This window comes from Hippoglossus hippoglossus, chromosome 11 (genome assembly GCF_009819705.1).
Source record: "Hippoglossus hippoglossus isolate fHipHip1 chromosome 11, fHipHip1.pri, whole genome shotgun sequence".
NCBI lineage: Eukaryota > Metazoa > Chordata > Actinopteri > Pleuronectiformes > Pleuronectidae > Hippoglossus > Hippoglossus hippoglossus.
In genome coordinates, this window is record NC_047161.1 from 3,448,827 (window position 1) to 3,463,241 (window position 14,415).

Genomic DNA, 14,415 nt, shown 5'->3' on the forward strand with positions numbered 1-14,415 from the left:
AACAGAGCTGCCGCCTGCTCCTCTCTCTCTCTTTGTTTTACTGCTGCGTCGTGTGGTTCCAGTGAATCCAGTGGTTTTCCTCAGACAACAGAGTTTGATGTTGGTCCGTGTCCCTGTTTGATCCCAGTCCATTCTGATGACACACACCCACTACTTGTTACCCGTCGGCTTTGTGTTTGACCTGAATTGAAATGAATGCCGTCTTTTATCTGACACAATAATGATAATAACTGTGAGACTGAGCTGCTGTTGTCTGTGGGATGTTTGTTTCGTCCTGACGCAGTCTTCGCTCTGAAGCAACGCCAAGTGAATCAAATGGATGTGATCTGGAGCTCGAGGCTGCGTCTGGGCTTCTGCTTCTCCTCTGCTGGTTAACCCCTGGATGACGGGAACACATCTGTCTGTTATAAGACTCAGGGCTGAAGCTAAAGCTTATTTTTATTCAAGTCATCGGCCGTGTCTCAGTTCAGGGGATGCGTCCTTCCGAGGCTTTAATCAGCCAAAGAACTTTCTCATCCGTAGCTCGGTTGCTAGGCGACGGCTGTAGGAACGCAGTCTTTACACTGTTTTCTATATTTTTCCTATGTCACTAGTGGTTATATTCCAGCAGCAGAACTATACTCGGCTCATACTCTTATACTTTTTTGAATCCCTCCCGCTGACATTCAGGCTTGTCAGTAATTGTAAGTTTTAAAGCCCTCACTCGCCCCTTGTGCCGTTTCCAGAGCTTCCATGGCCTGAAGTTATATGAAGTTATAAAAGCTGCAGGGGCTGTTTGTTCGCCAGGCCTCGCCGCAAACAAGACAGCCAATGAGACGCCGTGTATGGAAAAAGAAAGAAACTGCTGTGGACACTTCGTTGTTGCTTTTTTCTCTCATGGTGGTAAAAAGTGTGATCTGGAAGAGGCCGGACGAGATTCACGATCGCTCGTCAGAGGGTTTATTTTAAAGCTCTTTCACGCTGACAGCGTCGGGTTTACGAGGAGGGCAAACTGATATATAGGACTCTGCTAACGGCCTCCGACGTACATCACTCTGACAAAGTGGCCTCGGGGTCCTTCCTGAACCCGTCGCCGCTCCAGGCTTTCATCCAGGACTTTGCCAAAGTGCCTCTAACTGTTGTTCTCTGGCAGTCAAACGCGCTGTTGTTGCACCACGGTGGAGAAACGACCTCACGGGGACAACGTTTCCTATTCAGCTGGTAGATAGTGAGTGACTGTGAAGACAGTGAGGAAAAGTCACTCCAGTGTAATGATGTGAGCTGCTGTCAGACACTGGGGCCGATGGAAGCACAGACAAGGACGTACATCTGGGTTCATATGAGAGGAGCGAGGGGAGTTCAGCTGTTTGGAAGGAGCAGGATCGTACGGATCTGTTCTTCTTCTGAAGGAGCCGAAGAAAAGAACGGTTCATTCATTCTTTTCTCTTTTTCCTCAGGGGGCGGGAGGATAATGATATGATGGAGTAAAGATTTGGATCAGAATCAAACTTTGACATCCCACTAATATCTGTGGATTTAACAGCACAAATTACTTTTTATTGCAAGACTTAATTGTATCTTTAGACATAATCTCTATAATATCTGCATCATAACATTGTAGTTTACAGATAATTATAACAATTGAAATAATGATCGTAAAACTTTATTTCTATAGCACTTATCTAAAAAGTTTTAACATGCTTTACAAACAGATGCGAAAAACGTATTATTATTTATAAGAGAATGTTAGAAACGTCTCTTAACCTCAACACAGGTTTAAAGACATATACGGAGCTGCAGGGCCTCGGGGTCCTGATGGCAAAAAGCTGGACACCTCTTAGTTATCAGCCACTAAAGATTTGTTTTGTGTAAAAAGTGCATTGCAGTAGTCCAGGCTTAAATAGATCAGGCTAAGACAGAGCTGATCTGATTTGTGTTGTATTTCTCAGGTGAAAGTAAAGATTTAATAAGGTTTTTGCCGTGAATCAAATGTGATACAGAGTTTTTTTTTTTGGGTGTGGATTTGAGCTTATTAGAAAAGCACCAAAACATTCCTAGGAATTCCTCACACCACTCCCGCAGCATATTCCCTTTATCTGCTGTCGACTGGAATGTTCAGTATGTTGTCAACAATCCTTCCTTCGCCAATAAAATCACAAAACAACGTTACTTCCAGTGAAGCCTGAGGTGAGCGGGATGCAGAGGTGGTTTGTTTTCATACAGATCAGCAGCAGATTCTATGGGATTTATCTTTAATTGTGCAGGTTGATGTTCTCACGCTCAGGAATGTGTTCAGGTTTTATAGACTGAAGATGAAAACCCGCCTGTGCTCTCTTCATCCTGCCAGTTCCACAGTCTTCATCATGCGTTTACCGTCTGAGAGGTTTCTGAAGGTCGGTCCGGGTCACGTTGGTTCTTCACCATAAATATGAAATATGATTTAATCACCGTGATAAAAATAATTTTGGAGGTTTTGGAGGTCGGTTGTGTTTGTGCGGTGATGAGCCACAGAGTGACTCTCACTTCCTGGAAGCTTCGCTGTGTTTAGTGTGTTGCCAGGAGCGATGATATGGCCTCTGACCACTGGCCTCTCAATACTCATATTTCTATGGTGTGTCATGTTACTATGGTTACAAGGCATTCCTGGCCGGCCCCACCCTGCCGCTGGTTTCTGATGAGTCACACTCAAACAGTAACCATCGTTTTTTCTTCCTCTTCTGTTGCCATGGCGCGGTTCCTCTTAGTCACGTGATGCCCCTCTGATCCGATTTGGCAGACTGGGAAATGCAAAGTGGCAAAGTGCAGTCAGACATCAGCCATTTTAGATCTGGGAACCTTTTGGGACAAAAATAGGTTCTATGGCATTTTCACCGAGCAGCATTTCAACTCTTTTTTCTGTTTGACGCTGCAGCTGCTTCTTGTCGAGTGTTTTCTCATATAACAGCTTTTATATCTGGTTTTGCCGAATCATGGTGAGCAGCCTCGAGGGGAGTGGGGGGGGGGCATCCATTAGAGTGTCGGCCATTTCAGCTCAGGACAGCTCATGATCCAGGGATTTTATATTGAACATTTGTTGCCTGAGTGGTTTGTGCAACTGGAACTTTTGTCCCTTTGTGCTGCTTTGCTTCATCAGGGTCCAACGCTACTTTAAAGATTGAGTTTATGACAAATCTCCCTGAAGCCCAAAGTAAAAACATCTCATTAGTGTTGCAGATTAAACTAGAAAGTCTGTCAGTCGAGTTCAGACTGCACCTCTGTCATCGGCCCTGTGTGGAAAGGTTAAAGAAAGGGACAAGAAAATCCTTTTTGCAGATCCTTGCTAAAATATAATGTCGTCTTTCCTCGTCCCTCCACCAAGTTTCATGGAATCCAGTCAGGATTTCTTGCGTAATTCTGCTGAAAAAGAAAATATGGCATTCAGTGAAATACATCTGTCCATGCACACATTTTCCACTCACAAGCAAAGAGGCAGGTCCACAAACCAAAGAGTGAACGAGGAGTTCTCATGACAGAGAGAGAGCTGCATTGAATCCTGGCTTCAGTTGTGTAATCAGCCACATTTTGGATGTTTGAGTGTGAGAGTTTATCACCATGTGTGTGTTTGTTGTTGAAGCAATACTCCCTCCAGGATTTTCCCCCGACCGCCTTGTTTCCAAAAACGCAGAGTTGCGTTTAACAATTTGGAAGACGACCATTTAGCTTAAATTACTGTCTATAAAAGTAGGTCCTGGAATTCAGGGAACACTTCATCTGCCAGCAGAGTTGAATGGGTTTGTTTAACAGCAGCCACCATCACCTTGAGTTGTCCACATTCTCTCGTCCTCTGCCACCTCCACCGTGGTGATGAGCTTTCAGCGCCGCTCACAGAGGGACACACACACAACTTATTTTATTTATATCCGGGCAAAGGCTGAGGATGCAGGGTGTGATTCATGGAGACTCACGTTCACAGGGGAGCTGCTCGGAGTAATGAAGGGTGATTCGAGGCGACGGCCCCGGACTCTTTGTAGAAAGATTTCTCTGCAGGTTCACGTTGTTTCATTTCTCGTTGTGTTTTGGTGATAGAACCCAACAATCGTCTGTTGCTGCGGCTGTTTCTGGTTTGATGAGGAGCCACAGGACAGGTAATGGAGAGCACATGGTGATAACGTCTCTGCAGCCAGTGAACCAGCGCAACACAGACATCAAGGTTTCACATGAAGATATAAAAAATAAAAAAAACACTGGATTCTTTCGTTGCAGGAGAAGTTCTGTTCTCCCACATTTTATCTGGAGTCATACATCAAGACGTTATTGCTACACAGGCAGGAGTTTAGCCATGTTTATGATTTGTGATTCCGTCTCCCAGATAATCTTCTCTTACCGCTGCAATCGATCATTTCCAATACGATCATGACAGGCCATGAAAATACCAGGGAACTGGCAGCACATTGTTCTGCTGGTATGATCGGCAGCGGAGCCTCGCCTGGTGCAAGAATGGTTTGCCGGGGATTGTTCCCACGTTGCCGGGCCGCAGAAGGGTGGGGCGATCCGTCAAGTTGTCAGTCACAGAAAGAGAGAAAGTTAAAGCACTTTCAAATACATCCTATTTATAGCCTGTAAAAAACAAGATGGACGATGCGTCTCCACTTCCCACGACTACCCAGAAATTGAGCTACGATACCTCGGATACGAACGGCACCATCTTGCGCTGCTTGGAGCCTTGAAGGAGGCGGGATTTATGACCTATATGTTAGCCAGCCAGCAGGTGGCGATCAAGACGTTTTGGCTTCACTTTTGGGGACCTAGCATGTCGTCCATCTTTTTATACACACTATGATCTTACTGTATTCGTACACAGGGCGATGCAGTCCAAAGAACAAATGAAACTTTGAATTATTTACTTTAATCCCCTTTAACCCAGACACGCAGGAGTCGTTACCCAACCTCTGGCCTCCTCTGGGTGCTGCTCCTCCTCCTCCTCCTCCTATCTCTTATAAAATACTGCTCCCACCAGAGAAGGAATCTGCTTCACATTCATCCTGTTGACAAAGGGGGCGACAAGTAAACAGGCCAGAGGTGATTTTAGTTTAGAGGATTTAAAAATGTTATGTGGGATGAATTACTGCAGCCGTGTCTGATAGAAACAGACGAGCGACGCCAGATGTTTCCCACATTTGAAAAAACATGTGTGAGATTCATCCTGATATTAAAGTTAAAGGGCGCAGCTGTCAGCGGCGTATTTAAAGACAAACGGAGAAATATTCACAGCCGTCCCCTGCAAACAGTTTCCAGATCCCCTGTTTGTAGTTTCACCCGCTCTGACAGGCGTGGCCATCCCAGGCTCCTTTAGCTTTCCAGTGTCGCTCGGTTGCAGCCGAGGAACAGAAACTCAAACACAGGCACAGTTGTCTTCTCTTCGAGGAAAGAAATGACTTGATGGCTTTTCCATTGAAGGATTGCAGAGTTGGCTGGTTGGAGATTCAGGACTCGTCAGTCCTCTCCCAGTCGCCAACCTTTTAGGTTTGGTCTTTTCAAACGAAGTACAACAGCACTCCGGCATCCCAGTCGTGACTTTGACAGTTTATAACACCTTCAGTAGTTTAACATACAGATAGTTATGTTACACGCTATGAACACGTGGTCAGTTTAGCCAGATAAAGTCTGTTTGGACGATCTGCTTCATCTCAGTCCAGCTCCAGAGATCAATGTGCAGCCTCTGGAATCCATCAGGTCGTTTACTGCTGGCTCTGTTTTCTGTAGTGAAATATGTTGTAATTTATATGGGCACCCAATTTCAGTGAAGCTAAACGTATATTAATGTAAATAAACAATGGTCGTGAGGGCTTTGTTGAATTTAGCTTTTTTTTTACTGCATATTTTATATTTTTTGATCGATCCATACATAGACTTTTTAAGGGAATAAAAAATAGAAGAATATCTAAAATACTGCTGCCTACCCAAATTGAATCAATCATTCCCTTTAGCATTGTGCTGCTCATCCAGTGAAGAAACTATTGTTGCATGTGTTTCTCGTACTTGTCGCCTCCCTGGATTTAGACTGTGTTTCCCTTAATGTTTGTGTCTTTAGTGGACACTCTAGTTAAATATATCGACAACATTTGTAAATGTTCCAATCTTTTGAAATATCGTACACGGCAAATACAAGTAGATGTATTTATATTTGCATTTAAATGGCTGATGGAGGTAATTCTGCCATCTGCTGGGTAAAATATATGTTATTTAAATGCACATCCTGCTTGTTAGGATGCAGAACTCCCGGTCACCTCGTTTTGTCCGTGTTACAGAACATGCAGCACATTTCTCCATGAGATGACAGCTCGGTGAAGATCCGTCCTCATATTAAACTGTCAGGTTTTAACCTTAATACACATCCTGACTGAAAACTTTCCGTCGTCGGGGCTGAAATGTGACTAAGCAGTGGCTGGGAAATGTGAGTCCAATTAAGCCACACTCAGCTTTTCCTGCCTGCGCCTCCAACGAGGGCGAAGCCCCGAGCCGTCCAGACCAGAGCCCGTTGCCACCTTTCATCTGCCCTTCAGTGTTTCAGCCCAGCCTGCAGTGAACATAAAGACCACACTTATATTTGAATGGAAAAGCCTCAGCAGCACACAGAGCAACCAACCTGCTGCCTCACAGCTCAGTTTGACATTTAACACGAGACACGAGAGAAATCGGCAAGAAAAAAAAACCCAGTCGAGCTGCGATGGAAGTGAGTTATTCTAAAGACTTCATGGAGGCTTTGATCCAGCACGGCCAAGGTAGGAAGCTTTGGTTGTGGGAACAGTTCTGTCTTCTTACCATAAGGTGTCAGCACAGAAGAGCTTTCGGGCCGAGGCTCCTCTCGTGTGGAGGAGCGAAGAGGATGAAGAGGTTTGGGTGTGTCTGGCTGGCTGTGCGTCAGATAACGGTCCAGGACAGAGCTCTGTGTTCCCGCTGCGTTGGAGGCTCTTTCTATTTCTAAGATTTTATTTTTAGTTCGTCTGATTAATTCCAGATGCACAGAAGTGTTTATCGAGAGATTTAAGCAGTGAAGCAGATTATTGTGCGTAACTTTTCCGCTAATGACCTTGTGTCAGATCCCACCCAAGCTGCCCGGCTGGGTTAGGGATCAAGTTCCCTGCTGGTAAATCATGGGGGGGGGGGGGGGGGGGGGGGGGGGGGGGGGGGGGGGGGGGGGGGTGTGAGCAGGAGGAAGGATCCTGACTGGCTCCCACATGTTCCCCCCCCCCACAACTCCCCCTGCACGAGAAAAGTTATGAAACAAACCGAAGCAACACGGTGAAATTATCTTAAAAAAACAGTTATTTCCGTAAGAATTTAACTTTTAAATAATAGTCTCCTTATTTATAAAGCATCTTTACCAAGGTCCCAATGGGGACATGGTCAAACTGTTTGTTTCGTCTGAGGAATTTTAACAACAACCAAGGACATTCAACTCTGCTGCTAGATAATTCAGAACATGTGAAAAGTCCTGTTTGATGAGCTGGTACCAGGGAGACACTTTTAGCACAGTTTGTTCTAACTGATCAAAAGTGTTTGAAAGTTCATAGTTTTGAGACATTTAAGTTATGAAGAGAGTTTTAAAGAAGCCAGAAAAGAAGCACATAACATTTATTCAAAGCAGCTCCTGTGCAGATTGTGTTGGTGTGACTAACATGTCAGATAATATCATGGAGTTGTGTTATTATTCGAGCCGATTGTTCCTCTTGTTTTGGATGTAAATCAAACACAGTGTGGTGGTCGTACGTTATGATCCATATCCTGTGGATACGGGGACGTCTCCAGCTTATTTCTTTTTCATTGGCTTCCACAGAGAAGTCTTTGTTATGGTAGCTCTTTGGCAAAAATGCATGTTTTCCGCTCTTTGTCTAAATCCTGCCCTGAAAAGTGAGTGTGTGTCCCTGGGAGTTTCTGCAGCCCCTGCACATGGATGTGGTCCAGTGGTGCTCGTCAGAAACCACCAGGCATGAGATGCTGTTTCCACAGAGGAAAAGCCTCACAAATTAAATCAAACTCTCCGCGGTGCTTTCGCTCCCCAGCCGAGCCTCCGCTTCTCTCTCTCTCTCTCTCTCTCTCTCTCTCTCTCTCTCTCTCCCTCTTTCTGTTTTTTCCCTGCATTTTTCAACACGCCCCTCTGCTTCTTGATGCGAACACAATGTCGTGGGGTCAGATCTGACTCCCTGGTAGTTCAGTGTTTCCTCTAAAAGTTGTGAAGACACTGAGGGGAGATGGACTTGTGCTGCTGTGTCTGTCCAGGACGACCACACGGTAGGTTTGATTTTTTTCTCCATTTTTTAGACTTCCCCTCTGTCTCAGTGCGGTTTAATGATGCCACGACAGGATGTGGATTTGACATTCTTGCAGTTTGCATGCCCTGTGAGGACAGTGCCACTCCCAGCCTCTGCATTGGCGTGGAGGACTGTGGCTTAAAAACATTCCTCCCTCCGCTCACCTCAGCTCACCTTCGCTCTGCGGGAAATATCTGTATGAATTATTCAGGCTCTAGCTGAAATCCAAAGAGTTTTTTTACCCCAACGACTGGACCGTGCATGTGAATCTTGATTGTATACGTGTGGGTATGCGGAGCGTGCATCACAATATGGGAATCATTGAGCACACACATGTGAGGAGAGTGGGAGTGGGCTGACTCCTCCCCTGAAATTGTTCCAGACATCTGTACCGCTCCTCTGGCTTCGTTCTCCTCGCTCCGTCTCCACCATAACTCATTTGCCAGTTGGAGCTGCCAGCCTCCGAGACTTCTGGGATTTCGTTTGACATTTTCAGACTGAGATGATTTCAGGTTTTTGCCCAGAAAACGAGCTGCCAACACTTCAGAGCATGAGTCAGACACAATGACCCTTTCTTCTCTGCTGCCAGTGGACTTCTGCTTCTCATTCCAACGACCGGCGCTGTGGAGCCACTTAGACGTTTTCTTCCATTACACTAAACTGTGAAATTGTTGAATAGTCATATGACTCGGCCAAAGATGATATCAAGATAAAAAAGTTCACATCAGTCAAAAGAGATGAAATAGTGTGAACAATGTGTCTTGTGATTATAATGAACAAAGATATGATCATTTGCAAACTTACAAACTGAAGTAATTTCTACAAGTTTTTTATTCAAGCAGCATCTTTATTAACAAAGATAACATCACACTGAATCAGATGAGCAACATTAACATTGAAGACGGCTTCAGCTAAAGTTTGACAATGAAAACTTCCCATGATGCAGATTTTAATTAAACTTTAAATAGGTAAATTAAGTTTGCATTTAAAAACTACACAACCATAAGGAACCATAAGTATGTGCACGTGAGAACAAAACAGCCCCAGGTCAACAAATCCAAGCTCAACAAATAACACAACTGAGTAAAAAAAGTTTTTCACCGAATAGAGTCACAAAGTGTGTCAAAGGTAAAAGCAGAGTTACATCATACAAATGTAAAAACAAACACACACATATACACACAGTAGAGTCCAGTGAGTACAGCACATAGAGACACAGACCTGGTTCACATGTTAAACAAACTCTTTATGTTTGAATATCTGAGAGTTTACACAAAATATGACTTTGTTAAATTAAATTTGGCGACAGCGGATGCTAGCAGTTGTTAGCTCTGGACAGATTATGTTGTACAGTATTAAAGAAATCACCGCAGTGATCACGGTACAACAAGCCGTCAGGAATCTTAACCACGGTTTTCCATTAGTCTGGGAACCGTTTCATCCCCAGTGGCTCGATATCGATAATTATCACGATAAATGTCACATTATTATTTCTTTTAGGTTTCAAGACTGATTTTTATCTCCTGAGTGAAGTTTTAAACTCTTCTGTTCTGGACAGAGAATAACAAACACCTGACTGGGTAGTTTCTCCTCTTAGAGGATGTCGCACCTCGTCAAACCCTTTGAGATAAAGACTATCGTATATTGGGCTTGTGTTGCATTATGTTGCTTTTGATGAAAACTATATTGATATAATTGACATTGTTTTATGACTCAGGCCTCGTCCGTCTCCGGCCTGCAGGCCCCAGAGTGCTCTGAATTCTCCTCCCTATATAAACTGACCCTCATGCCAGCGGTGTCTTGAGGTCGAGGTTGTGTCTATTTCTGCTGGTTTTATGGAGCTGGGTTGTCGTGTGGCATCACGTTGCCGTCGATGTGTGATCGTGACACTGGTCCTGGTGTCGGGTTTCTGCACGGCTCCACGTCTGAAAGTGACACCGGCTCCGCCGCATGCCAACTTCTGCTCCCGGCACAATGTCCTGACGACACAGACACAGCGGCGGTGTTTTGCCTGCAGCGACGCGGGTTTGATGCCTCAACAGTGATGTTAGCAGGTGTTGCGTGTGCTTTAAACCACGTTAAACGCTCCGAGGTGTTTTCTGGTGATCACACTGCGACGGCTATAAGGTGTAATTTTGACTGATTGACAGGTTTGAAGTCTAAAGTGTCGGAAGAGGTTCAGTCTCGTCTAAGGGAGAAATTTCCCCTCAGGGCTCCTTAATAACAGGGCCCCGTCCAGAGGGAGAATGAAACCCCCCCCCCCCCTTTGTGACTTAAGGGTTAAATAAAGAACTTGGTATTTTGGAGATTATGAAACAGTAGGTCGTAAAAAAAAAAACTTGTGTCTAGTTAAATACGTTTCTGGGAAACTTATAGGCTCCGGTGGTGCTGTCCAAGAGTATGGAAGCAATTAGCGTTTAGGGAAACATACTGAAGTTGCATAATGGGAATGAATTGATAGCGAGTGGACGTTTTTTTTTTTGTGAGCGGAAAAATTAAACGGGGAGTTGTGGCTTCAGTTTAAACATTTGGAACGAGGAGGACGGGGTCGTCCTTGGATGATCTCTGAATCCTCAAAACCACCGTGGAAAATAACTGAAATGGGCTTCAGCGAACGAGCTGGAAAGTTCGACGCTGACTCGAGGAGTTTTGCTTCTTATCAGGGCTGAGCCGAGTGTGTGTTTGTGAGTGTGTGTGTGTGTTTGTAAGTGTGCGTGTGGGTGTGACACAAACTGCCCTCATATATTATTAACTCCTGCAGATAGGCAGCAGCAGCAGTGTGGAGGCAAAACCAGTAGAATGACCGGAGCCCCGGGGAGAGGACACAGAAACTTCTGTTTCAACACGTCAGCACCGCAGAGTAGTGCGGGGGAGAATTAGACCCCATTATAAAATAAGTGCAAAGTTAAACAATGGAGAAGTGAGCAGAAGAAAGAGAGTTATTGTAAAAGTACAGGGGAAAAAGGGGGAGGGAGGCAGGGAGGGAGATTGGCCACCTCTGCCAGAGCACTGAGTCACAGGGAAGAGAGGCGGAGAGGGAGGGGGGTGCGCCTTCCTTCTTCTCTCTCTGTCGTTAAAGTCACGGACAACTTGGCTGCTGCGCTCCTTAGAAAGTCCGAGATGGCACCACACCCCTAGGCGCTGCCCGCCCCCCCACACCCCTCCCACGTCCACTCCCCCTTTCACCTTTCACCCCTCCCCTCCCCGGCCCGGCCCACCTGTCTGCACAGCCCTGGGACTCTCCACTTTGAAACCAGGCCCGATGCCGGCTAGCCCCCCTGGAAATGCGTTCCCGGCCCTGGTGGTCGTGGGCCACATTGTCACCTTGGTCGTGGCGTGGCAGTGGAGAGTGCGCCAGAAGCAAGGTAAGAGCAGGAGGCTTCAGGAGGAGGTGACTGTGGGAAGGAGTGAGGAGAAGGAAGTGTCTCTCCGGCCCGTCCTCATGCGTCGTCTCTCTTGTCCTGTGTGTGTGTGTGATTGTGGTGCACACTCCTTCTTCCTCGCTCCCCCCTCCTCCTCTTCCCCCTCCCTGGTCTCAGTTTCCTGTGGAACGGAGAGGTTGCAGTTAACCCTGTAAATGCTGACTGTGGAGTGGTGGTGACGTCGGAGCTGCAGCTCTGTGAGGGGCTCCTGGCTTCGTCAGAGGTTTTGATGTGCAGACCTCAGCGTCACGTCTGCTCCTCTGCTGGTTTCTATCATCCAGGTTGTGTCTCTGCACAGACCCGACTTGTGTCCTCTGGCTCTTTAAGGTCTCTGCTCAGAGTGTGTTATCTTGGGCTTTGGTTAATCCTGTATTGTTAATGGGCTTGTTCGGCCGGTTTCCTCTTCAGTCTTTAAAAAGTTACAACCCCTTTATGTGCTGCCAGTGGAAAAAGCATTAGAGCGTCCGACCCTGTGATGAGCCTAAAGGGAAACTTCAGGCATCTGTGGCTCTTTAATGTCACCAGACACACCTTCGCTGGGGCCTGATCTGTGTTGACACAGCTCGTCACATGGCGGCTGGCGGCCACACGCCCTCAGGCAAATGATCTGTGAGGAACCAGTTTGTCCACGATGGATTTAAACAACTCTGTGAATCCACAATAGACAATAAAGCTTCCTTATAACTATTAATTACCCTGGAGCAACATTAAAACCTGCATGGAGCAGGTAGTTATAATGTTGCTAAGGCTATAATATTATATCCATATTCACTCGCCTGAAAACAATAATAGTAGCTTGTCTCCCACAAATTTGAAGCAGTCTTGTAAAATATACAGTTTAGGTTCAGACTGGCAAATCAGTGAAGGCCACGTTACGACCGAAAAGACCCGATCAGCAAGAAGTCGTTTCTACGTCATTGATCTCAAACGTCTCCGTTTCTGCTCGTCCAGATTGAAACGCAGCCCTGGAGTTTTCAAATTAAAACGGGACAAGCAGCATTTCCAAAATTCTCAGTTTCAGTGTGGACGTCAGACGTCTCTGTAGCCGAGTTGATAAATGAAAACGTAATAAAGTTGGATGTAGCCTGAAAGAAGAAACACCATCTTTAAATGTGTTCTTTTGCTGAAGGTGAAGCCGGTGCTGTACTTTAACGTTATCTCTCCCAGTCGTCTACCTGATGTCATAAAGTCTCCAGGAAGTGGACGGGGACACACCTTGAGCAGATAAGAGGTTTTCGCAACAGTGACATGTCTGAGTTTGTTATGACCGGTTGAGTGACTTTCAATGAAAGGTCATCAGAAGAAACTTTCTCCTTGCACAATAACAGAGAACCAATAAAAAAGAGATTTGACTCAAACGTCCAACCGCAGCTCACGTCCACCTGTGCACCCGGACTCTGTGTGTGTTGTGTAAACTGTGCGCTGGGCGAGTGAACGTTTCCCCGGAGACTGGTTTGACTGGCAAATCGAGGGCAAACAGTGCAGTGCAAACCTAAGCTGCATGTTATCTCTACTGTCAGTACTCAGCCCTTTAGCATTTGAGGAGATCTGCTTTCTGCTGGGTTGTTGCCGCAGTGCGGACAGAGAGTCCGCGCTCGACATCAGCAGCGCTCGGATTCCCTCTTCCAAGCATCTTTCTCTCCTGAAGTGATTCTAAACAGAGGAGGGAGGCGTCGCCGTAGATTGTGTTAAAGTGCGGTCATTGTTTACATTCCAGGTCCAATACAAACCTCACATCTGCTGAGTCACGTGCTCGACGGGTGGTGTGGAGGTGGAGGTCTGGTGTGTCGGTGCAGCAAGGTGCCTTTGACACAGTGGGAAGGTGGAAGCAGGTTAAAAAGGGACTGTACCCGGAGCCAGGTTTAAAAAAAGCACAGGAGCGTGTCGTCGGGCTGATGGTAGTAAACTCGACACTGGTGGGACTGTGTCTCCTGGATACGCTCAAAACAAACTGGAGGAGGAGGTTGGCGACGGGGGGGGGATTAACGCAGATCCTCGGGACCTTTGAAAGGAATCTGATCTCTGTGTGGGGGCGCACTGATAAAGAGCCATTTACACAAAGTGATTATAAACCACAAACAGCTACGACTTCCGTCTGTAGATCCCGAACACTGTAACGTCGTCCGTCTTTGTGTCCCTGGCAGATCACCGTTATGCTTTTGTCTGCTGTGAAGACTCAGACTTCACAGCAACGGCATTAACGCCGATTATGTCCGATCCATCTTGGAAGCCGCGCCCAAGTCTGCACCAGTGTCCGTGCTCCTCCAGTTTGAATTTAACCCACACATGCCTCAGACAACGCGCTGCAGGATTGGGTTTAGTTTCTGGCACGCGGTGCACAGCTGTGACTCACTTTCCTGTCCACTCTCCCTGTGGCAGTAATGACAGACTGGAGGAGGGAGGACCCCCCCCCCCCCGCTTTAACTGAAAAGTGGAAAAAGAACATGCCAGTGTCGAAGGACTCGTCAAATAGTGAGAACAATGCCGAACGCCCACCGTGTCCCCACATGCCCTGCAGAATAATGAGCGTAACATGAAACACATCAGTGGTGAGCCGCTCTCATTGTCAGGCTTGTCATCTGGCGCAGTACAAACACGGTACAGTACAGTACAGACACCAAGGTCATCCCGTGATTACACAGATCAGATATCACTGCTGCTCGTGTGCAAAGCAACAACCTCCAATGTATTATCAACTTTAGCTCAAACTACGAGTTTTCTTG

At 46.2% G+C, this 14,415-nt stretch overlaps 1 protein-coding gene across 18 annotated transcripts in view; it reads left to right on the plus strand.

Annotated features, from left to right (window-relative positions):
• Positions 1 to 14,415, plus strand: part of pleca (plectin a) — an 87,610-nt gene that overhangs the window by 32,173 nt on the left and 41,022 nt on the right. For 2 of the 18 annotated variants that reach the window (XM_034599654.1, XM_034599656.1), the window contains exon 1: positions 11,225 to 11,635. The exons of 13 other annotated variants lie outside the window; for them this stretch is intronic. In XM_034599654.1, coding sequence (XP_034455545.1) covers positions 11,533 to 11,635 — 103 coding nt within the window. In that variant the 5' untranslated portion in view covers positions 11,225 to 11,532. Of the gene's footprint in view, positions 1 to 8,130; positions 8,251 to 11,224; positions 11,636 to 14,415 lie in introns of those variants that run through there. 3 more of the 18 variants (XM_034599662.1, XM_034599665.1, XM_034599660.1) reach the window with 3 other exon arrangements.